A 15,261-nucleotide genomic window follows, 5' to 3' on the forward strand; every position below is an offset into this window, starting at 1 on the left:
TCTGTATCATAAACTGGGAAATGCAGTAACTTCTTTGGACTAAACTCAGGGCGCAGTCAATGGCCCTATTGACCAGGGTCCTAGTTCCTAGTGACACCACCGGTGTCTCTTAGTTTTTCCGGGATGACCGGGACACCCGGGTTCGGCTTGTGACCTCTGGCTGCCTGCTGCGGGACCAGCAGCATTGACGTCGCCCAGGAAGTGTGTCTGAAAGGCGAAGTCTCCGCCCCCCGCCGACACCTGCAGAATAAGAATGTGCTTTCACAGCCTCCTCTCCCCCCGCGATCCCTACGGAGGTTAAAAGTTTGAAACGCACAGTTCGGAGGCACCTTTCTTACAACAGTTATTGGGAGCCAGCATAGTGCCTAAAAAGCTTGAGTTTTAGTCTGCGCAGCCAGACTTGGCACTGGGACCCTGGTCTCTCTGAGCCTGTTTGCTAAAAATAAAATAAAATAAATTTTAAAAAGGATACTGTTAATGTGGGAAACAAAGCAAAGGAAACAAATTTTCTTGCTACTCACAGCCCATTGATGAGTCCTTGAGACAGGCACGGTGACCTTCTTCTGGGAGCTCAGCTGTCTCAATGTTGATACTTTGCAAAGGGCAAAAGGGAATCTTAGCTTAACATTGTCCCAGCACCCCCCTCCCCAGGATCCCGAGAGTCTACTTTAAACAAATAGAAATTCCTTTGGAAACTTCCTGTATCTCTAACCTCCCCCCTCCAAGATATATGTGAGCAGTCATCCTCTAAGCATATGGCCCCCAGATATACATCTGAAAGGGCTCCTGACTGAGATTTTACTGAACAGTAATAAATGACTTTTTCCTAACAATAGCTAGCCCCCTCGGGGTCCTGGAAATCTTGTTTCCAAAATTCCTTACAGACTTACTCTGTCCCTGACCCCCTCCAGACTTGAAAGCATATATTCAGTCACTGCTCACAACCCCAGGGCCCCTCTTTCTCCCCACCGGTCCAGTCCTCATGCTTTAAGACCATCCTTTCCCCCCAGAAGACATCTCAAGAATTCTTTCTTGATCGTTTGCTCGGAACCCCAACATTTCCACACCATTTGTACCTCATTCCTAAGGTTGTTTGGAAGATTAAATATGATGCTCAAGGAAAGCTCTCAACACTGTACAGCGAGCACCCAGTAGGTGTTCTCCCTCTGCTTCAGCTAATGTGATGAGCACCTACTAGGTGCTACTACACCTGGGTAAGTGTGGAGATGAATCAGGCTCCTTTGCAGCCAGTCCAAGAGCAGCTGCCGGTCCAGTGTTGACTGCTCCTCGTTTGCCAAGATCCCACTAAGAGCAGAAGACAGTCTCTGTCCTCCCCCACTGCCAATGGCAGATTCCCCACACCCACCCATACCCCTCCAGAAGGAAACATCCAGGGAATTCAGGAAGCCTCATCCTGAGCCCAGCCCAGCCCTGCCATTAACTTGGTTCATGACCGGCAGAGCAGACTGGGACTCTGGACTTCAGTTTCCTCATCTGCAAAACGAAGAGATGGGATGAGATTATCATTAAGGTCATCTTTCACCTTCCCCCAGAAGCTCCAGGTCTCACGCCTCCAGGGGATCGATCCATCACAGTGGAGATGAGTTAGCTTAGACCTCAAGGAATGTAATGGAGGCTGGATTCCTCCATCCCCACCCCCCACCCGGCACGTTCCCACCCCGCCCAGTGCAGCACACCTTTTCCTGTGGTGCTGGTGGCATCTGCATACCAGGCAGGTGGGAGGGCTTCTGAGTCTCCTCCTTCATCTTGACTTGGACCTAGATGAGCTTTCAAGCAGAAGCCCAGAGATGCCCAGGCAGGCTCGGCTCCTCCTCCTCTTCCTTCTCCAAGACATTCCCCTGATGTCATAACTGGGTAACTATGACAACGTGTCATGGGGACAGCTGAGGACCTCACAGAGGAGCCTGAGTGCCTCATTTCTGAAGTGAGACTAGGAGAGAAGATGAACAATTCCCTGGATTATCTAGCCTACCCCGTAATTGTCTCTAACCACAGGCAAAGCACAACCTTCAGGAAGAAGCTGGACTTTGGCCACTACATATGTCACAAGAATAGAGTACAAATAGGTATGTGGGCCCTTGGGGCAGGACACTGCCATTAGGGGTTCTGGAAGGGTCCACCTGAGAGATATGGACAGTAAACCAGACCAGTACAGGTCTTTGCAATGATGTGGCCTTCTCTGCTGGGTTGGGTCAAGAAGACATTAGCGTCAATGACAAAATTTCTCTTCCACCAGGAGTTCAGTGGATGGAAATGCTCATTTAAACTCTTTAAAGTCAAAGAAAGCTAGAGAGAGAGTAGACTCCGGCTCCCAACAGGCTAGTCGTATCAGGAGGGGATGGGAGAGGCTCTTTCATTGGGTGCAAAGAACATTTGTCTCTACCGTTTTACTTGTTCTAGCCCTCACATTCTTTCATGTCTGCTAAAAACTTGTCAAAGATGTCAGCTTGGGAAATCAAACTAACTAAAATTCCTGAACTGGAGTGACAACAGAATTCCAAATCGTGATGTTTATCAATCGGAACGGTTGTTTAGAACGTGAAGTTTTTCCGAGGTGGCTAAGGGGACTCTTGTGTCCTAACGTGACTCTTTCATCCTTCTCTAGTGAAGCCTGCAGTTGATACCAGACCGCCAGTGGCGCACACACATCACATTTTAAAATTGAGCAAACTACAGGTATTTATTCTTGCCATTTGTTGATGTACTTTACTGATTTTTATCTATGTCCTGAAGAGGTCCAGTTTCCCAGAGCCTTTTAAGTACCCACCTAACCCAGAGATTTGGTGCTACTGTCCTCCCCTGCACACCACCCGTTTCCTAGGCTCGGCTCCCAGTCTCCCCTGTGGCCCTCGACTTGCTCCTTCCCCACCATCCCAGAGGAGGGGGGTGCCTAGGGGGATGGATGATGTCACCGCGGTGGGGTATGGCTTCTTCCCAGGGCGAACAAAACCGAATCGACAAAATCGAATACGAAAACAAGCAACTGTGTCAGAAAATCGCAAACGCCCATCGCGGCCCTGCCAAGGTGGATTGCTGGAACGAATATTTTTCCAAGAGGTAGTGTTCATTCTCCCCTTTTCAGAACTGACTTAACCCTTTGTTGAATTTTAGGGCGAGGAGCAGGAGGAGTACTCGAAGGAAGGTATATTGGTGGGTAAACTGGAGAGACCAGATTAAGGAGAATAAACACTACTCAAAATGGGGGCCTTCCTCTAGCGTGAAAGACTCTTAACTTTTATTGCACCTAAGAGACTTTTTGGAGTCTTATTCAGAGTTTGTCACAAGAAAATACTGCATACGTTTGTCAAATGGTGACCATAGCTGGGACTCTGACACAGCGCTCTTAAGGATCAGTTCCTCAATATTTCCTGAGCAACTACTGTGTGCTAAGTGCTATGAAGAGAGATGAAATTATATATATATATATATCTTAACCTCAAAGAACTCAAGACCTGTTAGGGGAGACATTTATGTAAATAATCAGTGTAGCCAGGGCAACAAAAGAAGTGCATGCAACAGGAAGAATTTGGGGTGTGTATCCTTGTATATCTGAAATAGTTGATAGGTGAGAAGAAATGAAACAAAACTTGTCACCGGCCCTCCCCCATGATATAAACCAGACATTCTCAGTCCTGGTTTCACCTAACAATTCCTGGGGGTGCTTTTCCCAAATGCCAGGGTCCAAGCTGCCCCCCAGACCAATCAAGGAGAATCTTCTAGTGGACATCAGGGTTGAAAAACCACTGGTAAAAGCTGCCCACATTCCCCAGAGTGTAGTCTATTTCAACAGGTGTATGGGGACCTCAGGGCTCAGCAGGACAGTCTGTTCTCTGAGCTTAGCCAGCCCGGGTTTATGACATCATGACTTCATCCAACAGGGGAAGTTTATTCTTCAACCATCTCAGGATTTTGTGTGTTTCAGCTTAAACAGAGAAACAAGAAACCGGGAGCTAGTGAGAATCACCGTGGAAAACCAGGGCATTCTGAAGAGGCTTGGTGACCGAAAACCACACTATGACCGCAGGTCATCTGAGATAGACTGGCAGGCACGTGGATACCCAGCCCTACTCCCTCACACACACAGAGTTCGTCTGCGTTCAGAGTAGTCAGTCTCAGAAGAGACCCCTGGGTGGCTAAGGGAGGGATCCTGAGAAGTGCAACAATCAGTGAAAAAAAAAAAAAAAAAAAAAAAAAAGCTACCCAGAGCAAACAAAGCTAAGGATAAGAGCAAGCCATCCACCTTGGTAGCAAAGCCCGTAGGTATCAGTTTCAGAAAATACCTAATAGCATCTCCCCTTCAAGCTTTAATTCATTGAAAAAGGCTGAACAGGGCACCTGGGTGGCTCAGTCGGTTAAGCCTCCGACTTCAGCTCAGGTCATGATCTCACAGTCCGTGGGTTCGAGCCCTGTGTCAGGCACTATGCTGACAGCTCAGAGCCTGAAGCCTGCTTCCGATTCTGTGTCTTCCGCTCTCTCTGCCCTTCCCCCACTCATGCTCTGTCTCTCTCTGTCTCAAAAATAAATAAAACATTTTATAAAAAAAAAGAAAAGGCTGAACGTACAAGCCGAGAGGAGGAAGGGTATACGATTCAGCGTGTGGTTGATTTCCTTCATTTAGGAATGACCCTTCAAGAAGGGAAAAAAGAAAAAAAGCCATCTGCAGTGTTTTTAAGACCCCCCCCCCCCCCCCCCCCCCCCGCCCCAGCTTGGGTCTATAAGCCTTTTCCCTTGATCTTTGACCGAAGGCCGAGAAGCGATCTGTAAGCCTTTTCTAAGCCAGCCTTAGGAGCTAGACCTTCAACTTTAGCACCAGCCCCCTGGCACTGACATCGTTCTCTCTGATTTTTTTCTTCCTTCAAGAATTCAAGGCGCTATATCAGAAATACAACAAAATATCTTCTCTCACGAGCTGAATAGGTATGTCTTCCCATGGCTACTTCTTTCTGTGAACTACAGTGATCACAGTTGAAGCCAAAGCCCTAAGAACTGTGTAGATGGAGAACAAGGGGCCCAGTTAAAGGGATGGATTTTGCCCTTCTGGGAATATGAGTGAACTTAGAGCTCTCTGTGTCCTCTCTCCCTATGCGTCGGAAATGACTGGCTTTTGTCATCAGCTTTGAGTCTTTATGTGAGTCTAAGGGGAAGTGATTTGTTCCAATAAAACATAAACAGGAGATCTCGTGGCTTTAATGTCGTGCCAAAAGTTGAATTACACGTCTCTGTCACTATTCAAAAGTACTGCTTGTGTTGGTGTTTTGTATTATTTAACTTTATTAGTAATAGCCAAGTTTGGGTTCTTTTTTTTTTTTTTTTTTTATCCCTGGGGAGGAGGTTAGAGGGACACTCAGGTTTTCCAAAGAATAGGTCTGTGTAATTAACATTTCTCTATTTCTCTCCCTCTCTATTCCCCTGAATACAAGGTCACTCACCATGGAAAAGATACAGGAGAAAGCCCTAGGATTTCTTAGCTGCTTAGAATCTAAAGACACCCCTAAGTGGCGGAATGCTCAATCTTAGGATGCTACAATAAAGCTTGGAACATAAAATGAGTAAGTTACATTTAAGGTACCCAAAGGCTTTAAGTCCTATCCCAAAATGGAGATACAGTGGGCCAGGCAGAAGGAAGGATACAACCATTTTTATTGGGGGCTATGAAAAGAAGTGCCTATGAGAGAGAAAGAGAGAGAAATGACTTTTTAAAACCTTTTTTTTAATGTTTTATTTATTTTGATACAAAGAAAGACAGAGCATGAGAGGGGGAGAGGCAGAGAGAGAGACGGAAACACAGAACCGGAAGCAGGCTTCAGGCTCTGAGCTGGCTGTCAGCACAGAGCCTGACGCGGGGCTCGAACCCACAAACGTGAGATCTGACCTGAGCCAAAGTCGGAGGCTTAACCGACTGAGCCACCCAGGCGCCCCGAGAAATGACTTTTTAAAGCATACACCATCCCCACCATCGTAGAGGGGAGTGAGGTGGGGTAAGATGACCCAGACACAAGCGCGCTCTGTCAAAATGGAAAACAGAAGCACGTGATAAGATTAAGGTTCCGACGACACAGAGAACAAATACCATTCGTTTCTCTGTGAGGACACAGAATTGGAAACGAATGCTTCATTGAGGCTTCCAGCTACTCCGTTCATTTATAAGGGAGCAGCAACAGTGAAAATGTCAAACATATCGTAAAACATACCCCAAGATGGCATTACCTGACTGCTGTGACTGGTCATGCTGGGGTTGAGCCTGACTTTTTAAACTTTATTTTGAAAGAGAGTAGACCAGGGGCACCTGGGTGGCTCAGTCAGTTGAGCATCCAACTTCAGCTCAGGTCATGATCTCATGGTCTGTGGGTTCGAGCCCTGCATCAGGCTCTGTGCTGACAGCTCAGAGCCTGGAGCCTGCTTCGGATTCTGTGTCTCCCCCTCTCTCTGCCCCTTCCCTGCTCAGTCTCTCTCTGTGTCTCTCTCAAAAATAAAAAAAAAGACATAAAAAAAATTGTTAATAAAAAAAGAGAGTAGACCTTAAATGTTGTCATCACCAATAAATAAACTTTTTATTTTAAAATAATTAGATTTACAGGTAGTGACACGTAACATATGGGGTAGGGGCAGGGCACTCCCGCACCCTTCACCCAGCTTCTCCCTGGAAGTTAGCATCTTGGGTAACTGTCCTACAACATCAAACCCTGGAGCTGACATTGGTCCAGTCCATAGAGTGTATATAAATTTCACCAGTTATACAGTTTGGTGTGTATATAGCTCTAAAGTAACGTTAACACATTGTAGCTTTGGAAAACTACAACCACATTCGAGATCTATAGTTAAACCGTACCGTCATCAAAACACACTATTGTACCCCTCCTTTTAGCCACAGCCACCCTCTTCCTCCCATTCCTAACCCCCTAATCCATTCTTTGGGACTGGCTTTTTAAATTCCATATAATTTCCTTGAAGTTCATGCAAGTCGTGTGCATCAAAAGTGCATTTCTTTTCACTGCTGAGCTGTATGCCGTGGTATAAATGTCCCAGTGTGTTTAACCATTTACTGTTGAAGGTAAGTTTCTAGCTTTTTTGACTATTATGAATAAAGCAGCTATGGATATTTGTTCCAGGTTTCTGCATGAAAATAAGTTTAATTTCCCTGGGCTAAAACCTCAAGAATACAATTGCTGGTAAGTCTATTTTGAAAGGAACTACAAAACTATTTCCAGAGTGGCTGTACCATTTACATTCCCACCAAGAAAGGATGAGTGGTGCAGCTTCTCCATGGCCTCATCAGCATTTGATATTAATCTTCATTTCAGCCGTTTCTATGTCTGTGCAGCAACGTTTCACATGGTCTTCATCTGCATTTCTATCGTGATTAATGAAGCTGAACATCTTGCATATGTTTGTCATCTGTTTATCCTCTTGCATAAAATGCCTGTGAATATCTCTTGCCCATTTTCTAACTGGGCTGTTCATTGTTTTCAATATTAAATTTTGAGAGTTCTTTATATGGTCTAGACCAAATCCTTTGTTGGATCTGTAAGCTACGAAATATTTTCTCCCAGTCTGTCATTTGTCTTTTCAAAATCCTCTTCATGGGGTCTTTCATAGAGCAAAGTATTTTTTAAATTTTTGTATTGTTTCTTTATTTTTTTTTAAAGAGAGGGAGGGAGACAGAGCATGAGGGGAGAGAGGCAGAGAGAGGGGGAGACACAGAATCTGAAGGAGGCTCCAGGCTCTAAGCTGTCAGCACAGAGCCCAGTGTAGGGCTCGAACCCACAAACTATAAGATCATGACCTGAGTCGAAGTCAGACGCTGAACTAACTGAGCCACCTAGGCACCCCCTCACTACATATTTTAAATCTAGAACTTCTATTGCTTAGTCTCTGTATGTGCTGTTAGTTTCCCTTCATCTGAGAATGTCTTCATTTCCCTTTCATTCCTTAGGGATAATTTCATCACATATAGAATTCAAGACTGACAGTCCTCTGCTTTCTGCACTTTATAAATGTTGCGTGACTTCTTTCTGCCTCCGTAGTTTCCTTTATAGGCAATACTAAAATAGAACTTGAATTGGTATTCCTTCCTGGTTCTTTCTCCCTGATTTTCAGATGTTAATCTAAGTGTTGTTTTCAGATTAATTATGATATGTCCAGTGGATTTCTTTGATCTCCACCTACTTGGAATGTATCAACTTCTTGAATCCATAGTTTTCGATCTTTCACCAACTTTGGGGAGTTTTCAGCCATTGTTTCTTTGCATACTTTTCAGCCCCACATTTCTCCTCTCCTAGGATTCTGATGATACACATGTTAGCTCTTTTGATACTATCCCATATGGGTCCCTTATGCTTTTCTTTGTTGTTCAGATTGAATATAATGTCATTGATCTGTCCTGAAGTGCCCTGATCTGACTTCTGTCATTTCCAAGCTATACTGCAGAGTTCATCCAAGTTTTACCTTTGACAGTAATTTTTCATTTGTATCATTTCCATGTGGTTCTTTCTCATAATCTCTATTTCTTTGCTAAGATTTTCCAATTCAAGAGAATTTACAGTTGACTGTTGCAGCATTTTTATTATAACTGCCTTAAAATCCTTGTCAGATAAATTCTAACATCTGAATCCCATCAGTACTGGTAGCAGTTGATTGCCTTTTATTTACATTGTTTTTTTTCCTGGTTTGGGATATGATGAGTGATTTTCTATTGTATCCGGGACATTCAGCACTTTATAGGTCATTATGTTAGGGATCTTTTCATTCTATTTACATCTATTTTTAGCCGGCGGAAGTCCTGTTTAAGTGTAGCGTATTCATTCTTTTATGGGTTTTAGTTCCAAAGATGGTTCAGTTTCCTTTCTCTCTTTCTCTTCCTTCCTTCCTTTCTCCCTTTTTTCCTTCTCTCTTTTTCTTCCCTCCTTTCTTTCTGTCTTTTCAGTTCTATGGCTTTAACACAAATATGACACGTACGTAAGCTGTCTATTCATTTTCTTCTTTGAGCAGCCTCGCCTTGGGGTCAGTGACTCCGATGGCCAGCTAGGCTGCTTTTTCCACAAGGACTTTTTGGCTCTTTCAGGAGATGCTGTGAGCGATCTCTGCACAGTAGTAAGATTTGTTGTTTTTCAACTATGCTTCCAGCTCCTTGACCTTGTAGGTTAGGAACTCCCGGAAGCCACTGGGCAGCATGTGCTTTTTCTTGTCACTCCCGGAACCAACGTTGGGCATTAAGATCTGGCCCTCGAGATTCTGCACAGGACTCAAGTGCAAGTGGACTGTTTTCTTCTCCACTGTTTAAGCCTTCAGCCTTGCTGCCATTGAATTGCCAAGATGTTGTTTTCTAACAAGCTGACTCTGGACAAGCTGAACGTGAAGGGGAAACGGGTCATCATGAGAGTGGACTTCCATGTTCCTGGTTGAAGAACAACCAGATAACAACCAGAGAATCAAGGCTGCCATCCCAAGCATCAAATTCTGCTTGGACAATGGAGCTAAGTCAGTCATTCCTATGAGCTATCTGGGTCAGCCCGATGGTGTCCCCATGCCTGACAAGTACTCTTTGGAGCCAGTTGCTGTAGAACTCAAATCTTTGCTGGGCAAGGATGTTTTATTCTTAAAGGACTGTGTGAGCCCAGAAGTGGAAAAGGCCTGTGTTGACCAGCTGCTGGGTCTGTCATCTTGCTGGAGAACCTTTGCTTTCATATGGAGGAAGAAGGGAAGGGACAAGATGCTTCTGGGAATAAGGCTAAAGCTGAGCCAGCCAAAATAGAAGCCTTCCGAGCTTCACTTTCCAAGCTAAGAGATGTCTATGTCAACGATGCTTTTGGCACTGCTCACCGAGCCCACAGCTCCATGGTAGGAGTCAGTCTGCCACAGAAGGCTGGAGGTTTCTTGATGAAGAAGGAGCTGAACTACTTTGCCAAGGCCTTGGAGAGCTCAGAGCAATCCTTCCTGGCCATCCTGGGCAGAGCTAAAGTTGCAGACAAGATCCAACTGATCAATAATATGCTGGACAAAGTCAGTGAAATGATTATTGGTGGTAGAATGGCTTTGACCTTCCTTAAGGTGCTCAACAACATGGAGATGGGCACTTCTTTGATGAAGAGGGAGCCAAGATCATCAAAGATCTGACGTCCAAAGCTGAGAAGAATGGCATGAAAATAACCTTGCCTTGTTGACTTTGTCACTGCTGAAAAGTTTGATGAGAATGCCAAGACTGGGCAAGCCACTGTGGCCTCTGGCATATGTGATGGCTGGATGGGCTTGGATTGTGGTCCTGGGAGCAGCAAGAAGTGCGCTGAGGCAGTCGCTCAGGCTAAGCAGATTGTGTGGGACGGACCTACGGGTGTATTTGAATGGGAAGCTTTTGCTCAAGGAACCAAAGCCCTCATGGATGAGGCAGTGAAAGTCACTTCCAGGGGCTGCATCACCATCATAGGTGGTGGAGACACTGTCACGAGCCGTGCCAGATGGAACGCAGAGGATAAAGTCAGCCATGTGCGCACTGGGGGTGGTGCTAGTTTAGAGCTCCTAGAAGGTAAAATCCTCCTGGGGTGGATGCTCTCAGCAGTGTTTAGTATTTTCCTGCCTTTCGGTTCCTGGGCTCAGCCCCTAAGTCAACTTAGCACTTGTTGCATCTCTGCTTGGCATTAGCTAAAGTCTTCCCCAATGTCAACATTCAGCTAATGGCCCAAAGCTATAGCACCAGGAACCCTTAAACAGCGGCACAGCATCTTAGCTCTTCTTTACTGCGCCCTGGATTTGCCTACATTCCGAAAGATCCCATTTGAATTTCTTAGTGACTAAACCACTGTGCATTCTAGATTGCATATATTTACATTTTGCCTGTTAAAAGAGAATGAGCTGTGTTAGCTTCTCTTTTTGAAGTAGCTTATTCTGATTAGCTTTGTCATTGTTCACTGCTCAGCGTGGAAATAAGATGACATTCTAATTGGAGGTAGGTAGGGGGACAAAGTTGGTGATCTATTCATTAAATCATAAAAGTATCAAAAAAACAAAACAAAACAAAACAACAAAAAAGGTCTGGCCCTCGAATCTTCCATGCACCCTATTGTCAATGCCTCTGGGTTTCTGCCATTTGCAGTTAACTTTGACCTATCAGTCTGACTGGTGCCAGATGAACTTCTGGGTCCTCTTTTTCACGATCTTAGGCTTCCCCAGGATTCTAAGGGCGGCCAGGATGCTGACTCTGAGATGACTGCCACCTCCGCAGGCAGCGCGGAGGAAGAGACTGTTCAGTTTGTTTTCTGAGCCCCTGCAATATTCTTCTGGTCTGGGTCATTCTTCCGGTGCAGCTAGGGCTCCTACTCAACCCCGGCTGGTGTCCTCTGTGGTGTTTCCCTGGATCGCATGGTGTTACTAGGCCTTCTGCACAGGGGCAGGCAGGGACACAGAGGGCCCTGCTGCTGCGGGAACGATCCGGGCCACCCGCTGGCACGCGGGTGTGAAACTAGGGCTGGGGCCCCGTCTCTCCTGGGAGCCCCCTTTCTTGTCCTTTGGCTCAGAAAGCAAGCTTTCCTTATTTTTTTTTCCTTCCTCCTCTTTCTGTTGGTGGTTCTGGGTTGCAGGCCCCTTTAGAGCTTAGTCCAGGGTATATGGAGAGGAAAAGAAAACCCAGGAGATTCACCGCTTTGTTATTCCTCAAGTCCCGAGGTCCCCAGCCAGCACACCTTCTTCTTTCTAGTTTTCAGAGTCCTTTCATCATTGTTTCTAAGTTTTCAAGGTTTTTCATTGTACTTAAAGGAGAAGAGAAGGAAGAGCTGATTCTACATCATCTTGTTCTAAAACCACAAAGCCTGCCTTTTAAAGGAAGCAGTAGTTGGAGACTATATACAAAAGGCAGGGGGGAAAAAAAATAAAGAAATTGACCCACATCATCTCCACCGGTTGATTCATTGGTTCTGAACCGTAGGACTGAAAATGGGGTCTTGTGCTTGGTCTGGTCTGTTGTCGTTTAATAAATCACCAAGCGCTATCATTCTGGTATGCGTGATTCCAGAAACTGGTGGCACAAATGATGTGACGCTGGATAAATGGATGCAAAACTGTGATGGACTACGTGTCTTTGTGTATGTATTCAAACACGCGATGGCTTTTAAAGCACAGTTGGCTAAGGCTTATCATAGCTGGGCATTGCCTGGAGGATGGATGGTCCTATCTTTCTTAGACCTCTCTCCTGCAGAGCGGAGCGGGTGGCAGACATGGTTACAAAGTACTGGATCAAGGGTGACAAACAAGATTAACTCCTTTGCTAATTCTGCTGAACCGATGCTGGACACTTTGTCCTGAAAGATCCGTAAGCAGTGCTTAGAACCAGGAGTGTCATGTTCAAGGAGCTCTGTGTGCCGTGCATGTAGGAATGGGTGGCGGGAGCACATACGCCTCCCCCACTTAACATCTCCGTTCTAGAAAAGTCCTCCGGAGCTCACATTCTTTCCGGAGACACAGGCAGAGCTTACCCGAGTTTGAAGGCCCAAGGCGGGGTAGGGAGGAAGCTCTATCTTGAGGAGTATATAACAGATTTCTTGGTGTGGGGGCCCAGAGTGACGGGCTTTTGCAAAGACTTTGCCCAGCGGCTCAGCACGTATATAGTTCTAGCCGAAATGAGACTTGGCATGATATTTACACACGTCCTACCAACATCTATTTGTAAGCAAGGGCGTGGTGTTTTGTTTTGTTCTTCTAGCAAGACTTTTCTGCTTTTTACAAACGGTATTAACGCTTTACAAACGACCTCCGTCTCTGGGGCTCCACCTGCTCTACTCTCGGACTTCGTAGCAGACAGACCAGCCGTAGATACAGCTCATCTCCGGGGCGGGGCAGCGACTTGGACAGCAAATAAAGCAGGCATCCCATCTCCACGCCTTGCTTCAATCATATCCAGGAGGAGAATTAGTACCACTTTATCTGACAGTTGTGGAAAAATACTAAGAAGCCAAAAATGCCCGTTGTGAGAATGAAATACAAAAAGAGAGAGAAGGCACTGGGTGCTCAACCATTGTTCATATACTGGAGGAAAAACCACCCAGATGGGGCTTGGCTGAGAGTTGGTTAGTGTGTCTCAAGGGTCCTTCTGACCTCTGTGTTTCCGGTCTCAGAGCCGACCTAGACCCTGGCTCCCCTGTGTACCACACACACCTCTGCACGTGTCACTCGCACGTCCAGGGCCAGCTGCCCCCCAGCCCTCCTGCCTTGTGGAAGAACTCAAGGCTCATTTCACTTCATTAAGAAGCTAGTGCTCGGTCAGGGCAAAAAAGTCCTCGTCCTTTTGCTTTTTTAGGATTGATCCTGGCAGGTGGACCTACCAGGTTAGGGAGCTAGAAAGTTGCAGAAGTGTCTTTGTAGGAGAATGCAAAATGGAAATTTCCACACGGCAGCAAATCTCCTGAGGGGAAGAGCTTGCAACGGGTAAGCGGTTCTTTGCTATCTTAAAAGTTACAGCCCTCCTCCCCGCCCCACCCCCCAGCCCCGGCAGGTTGCTGTAAATTCTAGCTAGAAATGCAGTCCTCACGCCTAAGTCCATTCTTTAATGGGTAGCCCCAATTATGGGACCACAAAAGGATAAGGCAGCACAAGATACAGATTAATGACCATCTCCAGTAGGGAGTCTTCGGTTCCAATCTTACAGCTCTGCCATTTTTTTTAACGTTTATTTATTTTTGAGAGACAGAGAGACAGAGCATGAGCGGGGGGAGTGGCAGAGAGAAAGCGAGAGATAGAATCTGAAGCAGGCTCCAGGCTCCGAGCTGTCAGCACAGAACCCGACACAGGGCTCGAACTCACAAACTGCAAGATTATGACCTGAGCCAAAGTCAGCTGTTTAACCAAGGGAGCCACCCAGATGCCCCTCTGCCATTTCTTCAGAGCTGTGTGAGCTTGGACAGTTCCTAAAACTTTCTAGGCCTGTTTTTCTCATATGGATAATGGAGTGAATAGGCCCATGTCATAGGCTTGGTGTCTTTGTCAAAGCAATGTATGCAGCGGCCTTAGCATAGCTCCTGGCGCAAAGCCAAGACTTACATACACTGGCTATTAATAAATAAAATTCTCTGAGCAGCTAAGACACATCACGAGTCGTGTGACATTAAACACTTTTGCTCAAGGACCAGCCCACACTGAATCTTTATACTTTGATTTTGACAGTCAGGACCGAAGTGTCCTTCACAGGGGGCTACATTTGGTTTCCCATGACCTAGCAGGACGGGAGCTTCTCTAATCTGAAGGCTGGGACATGGGAGAACCGGGGCAATTGGCAGGGACAAGAAGGATAAGTGATAGAACAGGACAAAACAAAGCCAAGACTCAATTCTAGGAATCTGAAGGTATTTAGAAAAGGGACAAACCAGCCTTATATTCCTCTGGAGTCCCTGAAAACACCAGTGTCATCCATTAGCCCAGTGACTCATGGTGACAGTGAAACGTGCCTTAGGCTTCAGATAAAGTTTGTGCATGCTCATATTTAAGCAGGCAGAGAACCAAATTTTCCACTGCCAGGCAAACACTCTCCAAGAGGTCAAAGTAACACGTGAGCGCTTGATGAATGGGGAGCCCCAGCTGCATGGACAGCTCAGGGGGCAAAACAACTCCATTTCCAACAAAGCTGAATAAATGAAATGTCACTCTGTTTAGAAAGCTTAAACATCTCTGGGGTGCCTGGGTATCTCAGTTGGTTATGCAGCTGATGTCCGCTCAGGTCATGATCTCTATTTGTGGGTTCGAGCCCCGCGTCGGGCTCTGTGCCTACAGCTCAGAGCCTGGAGCCTGCTTCCGATTCTGTGCCTCCCTCTCTCTCTGCCCCTCCCCCATTCATGCTCTGTCTCTGTCTCTCACAAATAAATAAACGTTAAGAATATATATTTCTTAGGGGCGCCTGGGTGGCTCAGTTGGTTAATCATCCAGCTTTGGCTCAAGTCATGATCTCATGGTTTGTGGGTTTAAGCCCTGCGTCGGGCTCTGTGCCGACAGCTAGCTCAGAGCCTGGAGCCTGCTTCAGATTCTGTATCTCCCTCTCTCTCTGACCCTCCCTTGCTTGCACTGTCTCTCTCTATCTCTCAAAAATAAATAAAAAACATTTAAAAAATTAAAAAAAATTTTTTTACAGCTTACGCATCTCTGCAAACTGGTACTGCATAAATTCACCACCCACCCCCCGCCCCCAAAAGACAGTGGCCACTTCACTTTAGTGCAAAGAATCAGGCTCAGCTTGCCTGTGACACTTTAATGAATGAAATGTGTGTT

General features: G+C 46.0%; 1 protein-coding gene, 1 long non-coding RNA gene and 1 pseudogene across 4 annotated transcripts; 2 read left to right on the forward strand and 1 right to left on the reverse strand.

Annotated features, from left to right (window-relative positions):
• Window positions 1–6: 6 nt before the first annotated feature.
• Window positions 7–1,849, reverse strand: LOC115281535. 2 transcript variants are annotated; one of them, XR_003904362.1, is made up of 6 exons: window positions 1,698–1,849; window positions 1,443–1,494; window positions 1,211–1,305; window positions 522–592; window positions 330–436; window positions 7–240 (listed from the first exon to the last, which is right to left on the reverse strand). It is a non-coding gene; the product is annotated as an uncharacterized LOC115281535 (long non-coding RNA). The 2 variants fall into 2 exon arrangements; XR_003904363.1 differs by having other exon boundaries at window positions 1,077–1,305.
• Window positions 1,850–1,900: 51 nt separating this feature from the next.
• Window positions 1,901–7,514, forward strand: CFAP97D1 (CFAP97 domain containing 1). 2 transcript variants are annotated; one of them, XM_029926932.1, is made up of 8 exons: window positions 1,901–2,087; window positions 2,627–2,697; window positions 2,960–3,078; window positions 3,944–4,067; window positions 4,882–4,938; window positions 5,442–5,570; window positions 7,131–7,190; window positions 7,323–7,514. In XM_029926932.1, exons 1-5 carry the CDS (start codon window positions 1,964–1,966, stop codon window positions 4,936–4,938), a joined length of 495 nt encoding a protein of 164 aa, XP_029782792.1. In that variant the 5' UTR covers window positions 1,901–1,963; the 3' UTR covers window positions 5,442–5,570; window positions 7,131–7,190; window positions 7,323–7,514. The 2 variants fall into 2 exon arrangements, with proteins under 2 accessions (XP_029782792.1, XP_029782793.1); XM_029926933.1 differs by lacking the exon at window positions 7,131–7,190.
• Window positions 7,515–9,309: 1,795 nt separating this feature from the next.
• LOC115281509 lies at window positions 9,310–10,645 on the forward strand (annotated as a pseudogene).
• Window positions 10,646–15,261: the final 4,616 nt, after the last annotated feature.

The sequence above is a fragment of the Suricata suricatta genome, chromosome 17 (assembly GCF_006229205.1).
Source record: "Suricata suricatta isolate VVHF042 chromosome 17, meerkat_22Aug2017_6uvM2_HiC, whole genome shotgun sequence".
Taxonomy (NCBI): Eukaryota; Metazoa; Chordata; class Mammalia; order Carnivora; family Herpestidae; genus Suricata; species Suricata suricatta.

What these genes read in the sequence shown, in the direction of transcription:
- CFAP97D1 (XM_029926932.1), top strand. Translation starts at nt 1,964, where the DNA reads ATGAACAATTCCCTGGATTATCTAGCCTACCCCGTAATTGTCTCTAAC. An exon ending in TAAAATTGAGCAAACTACAG is followed by an intron (nt 2,698 to 2,959) that starts GTATTTATTCTT and finishes GCTTCTTCCCAG; the next exon opens with GGCGAACAAAACCGAATCGA. An exon ending in CATCTGAGATAGACTGGCAG is followed by an intron (nt 4,068 to 4,881) that starts GCACGTGGATAC and finishes TCTTCCTTCAAG; the next exon opens with AATTCAAGGCGCTATATCAG.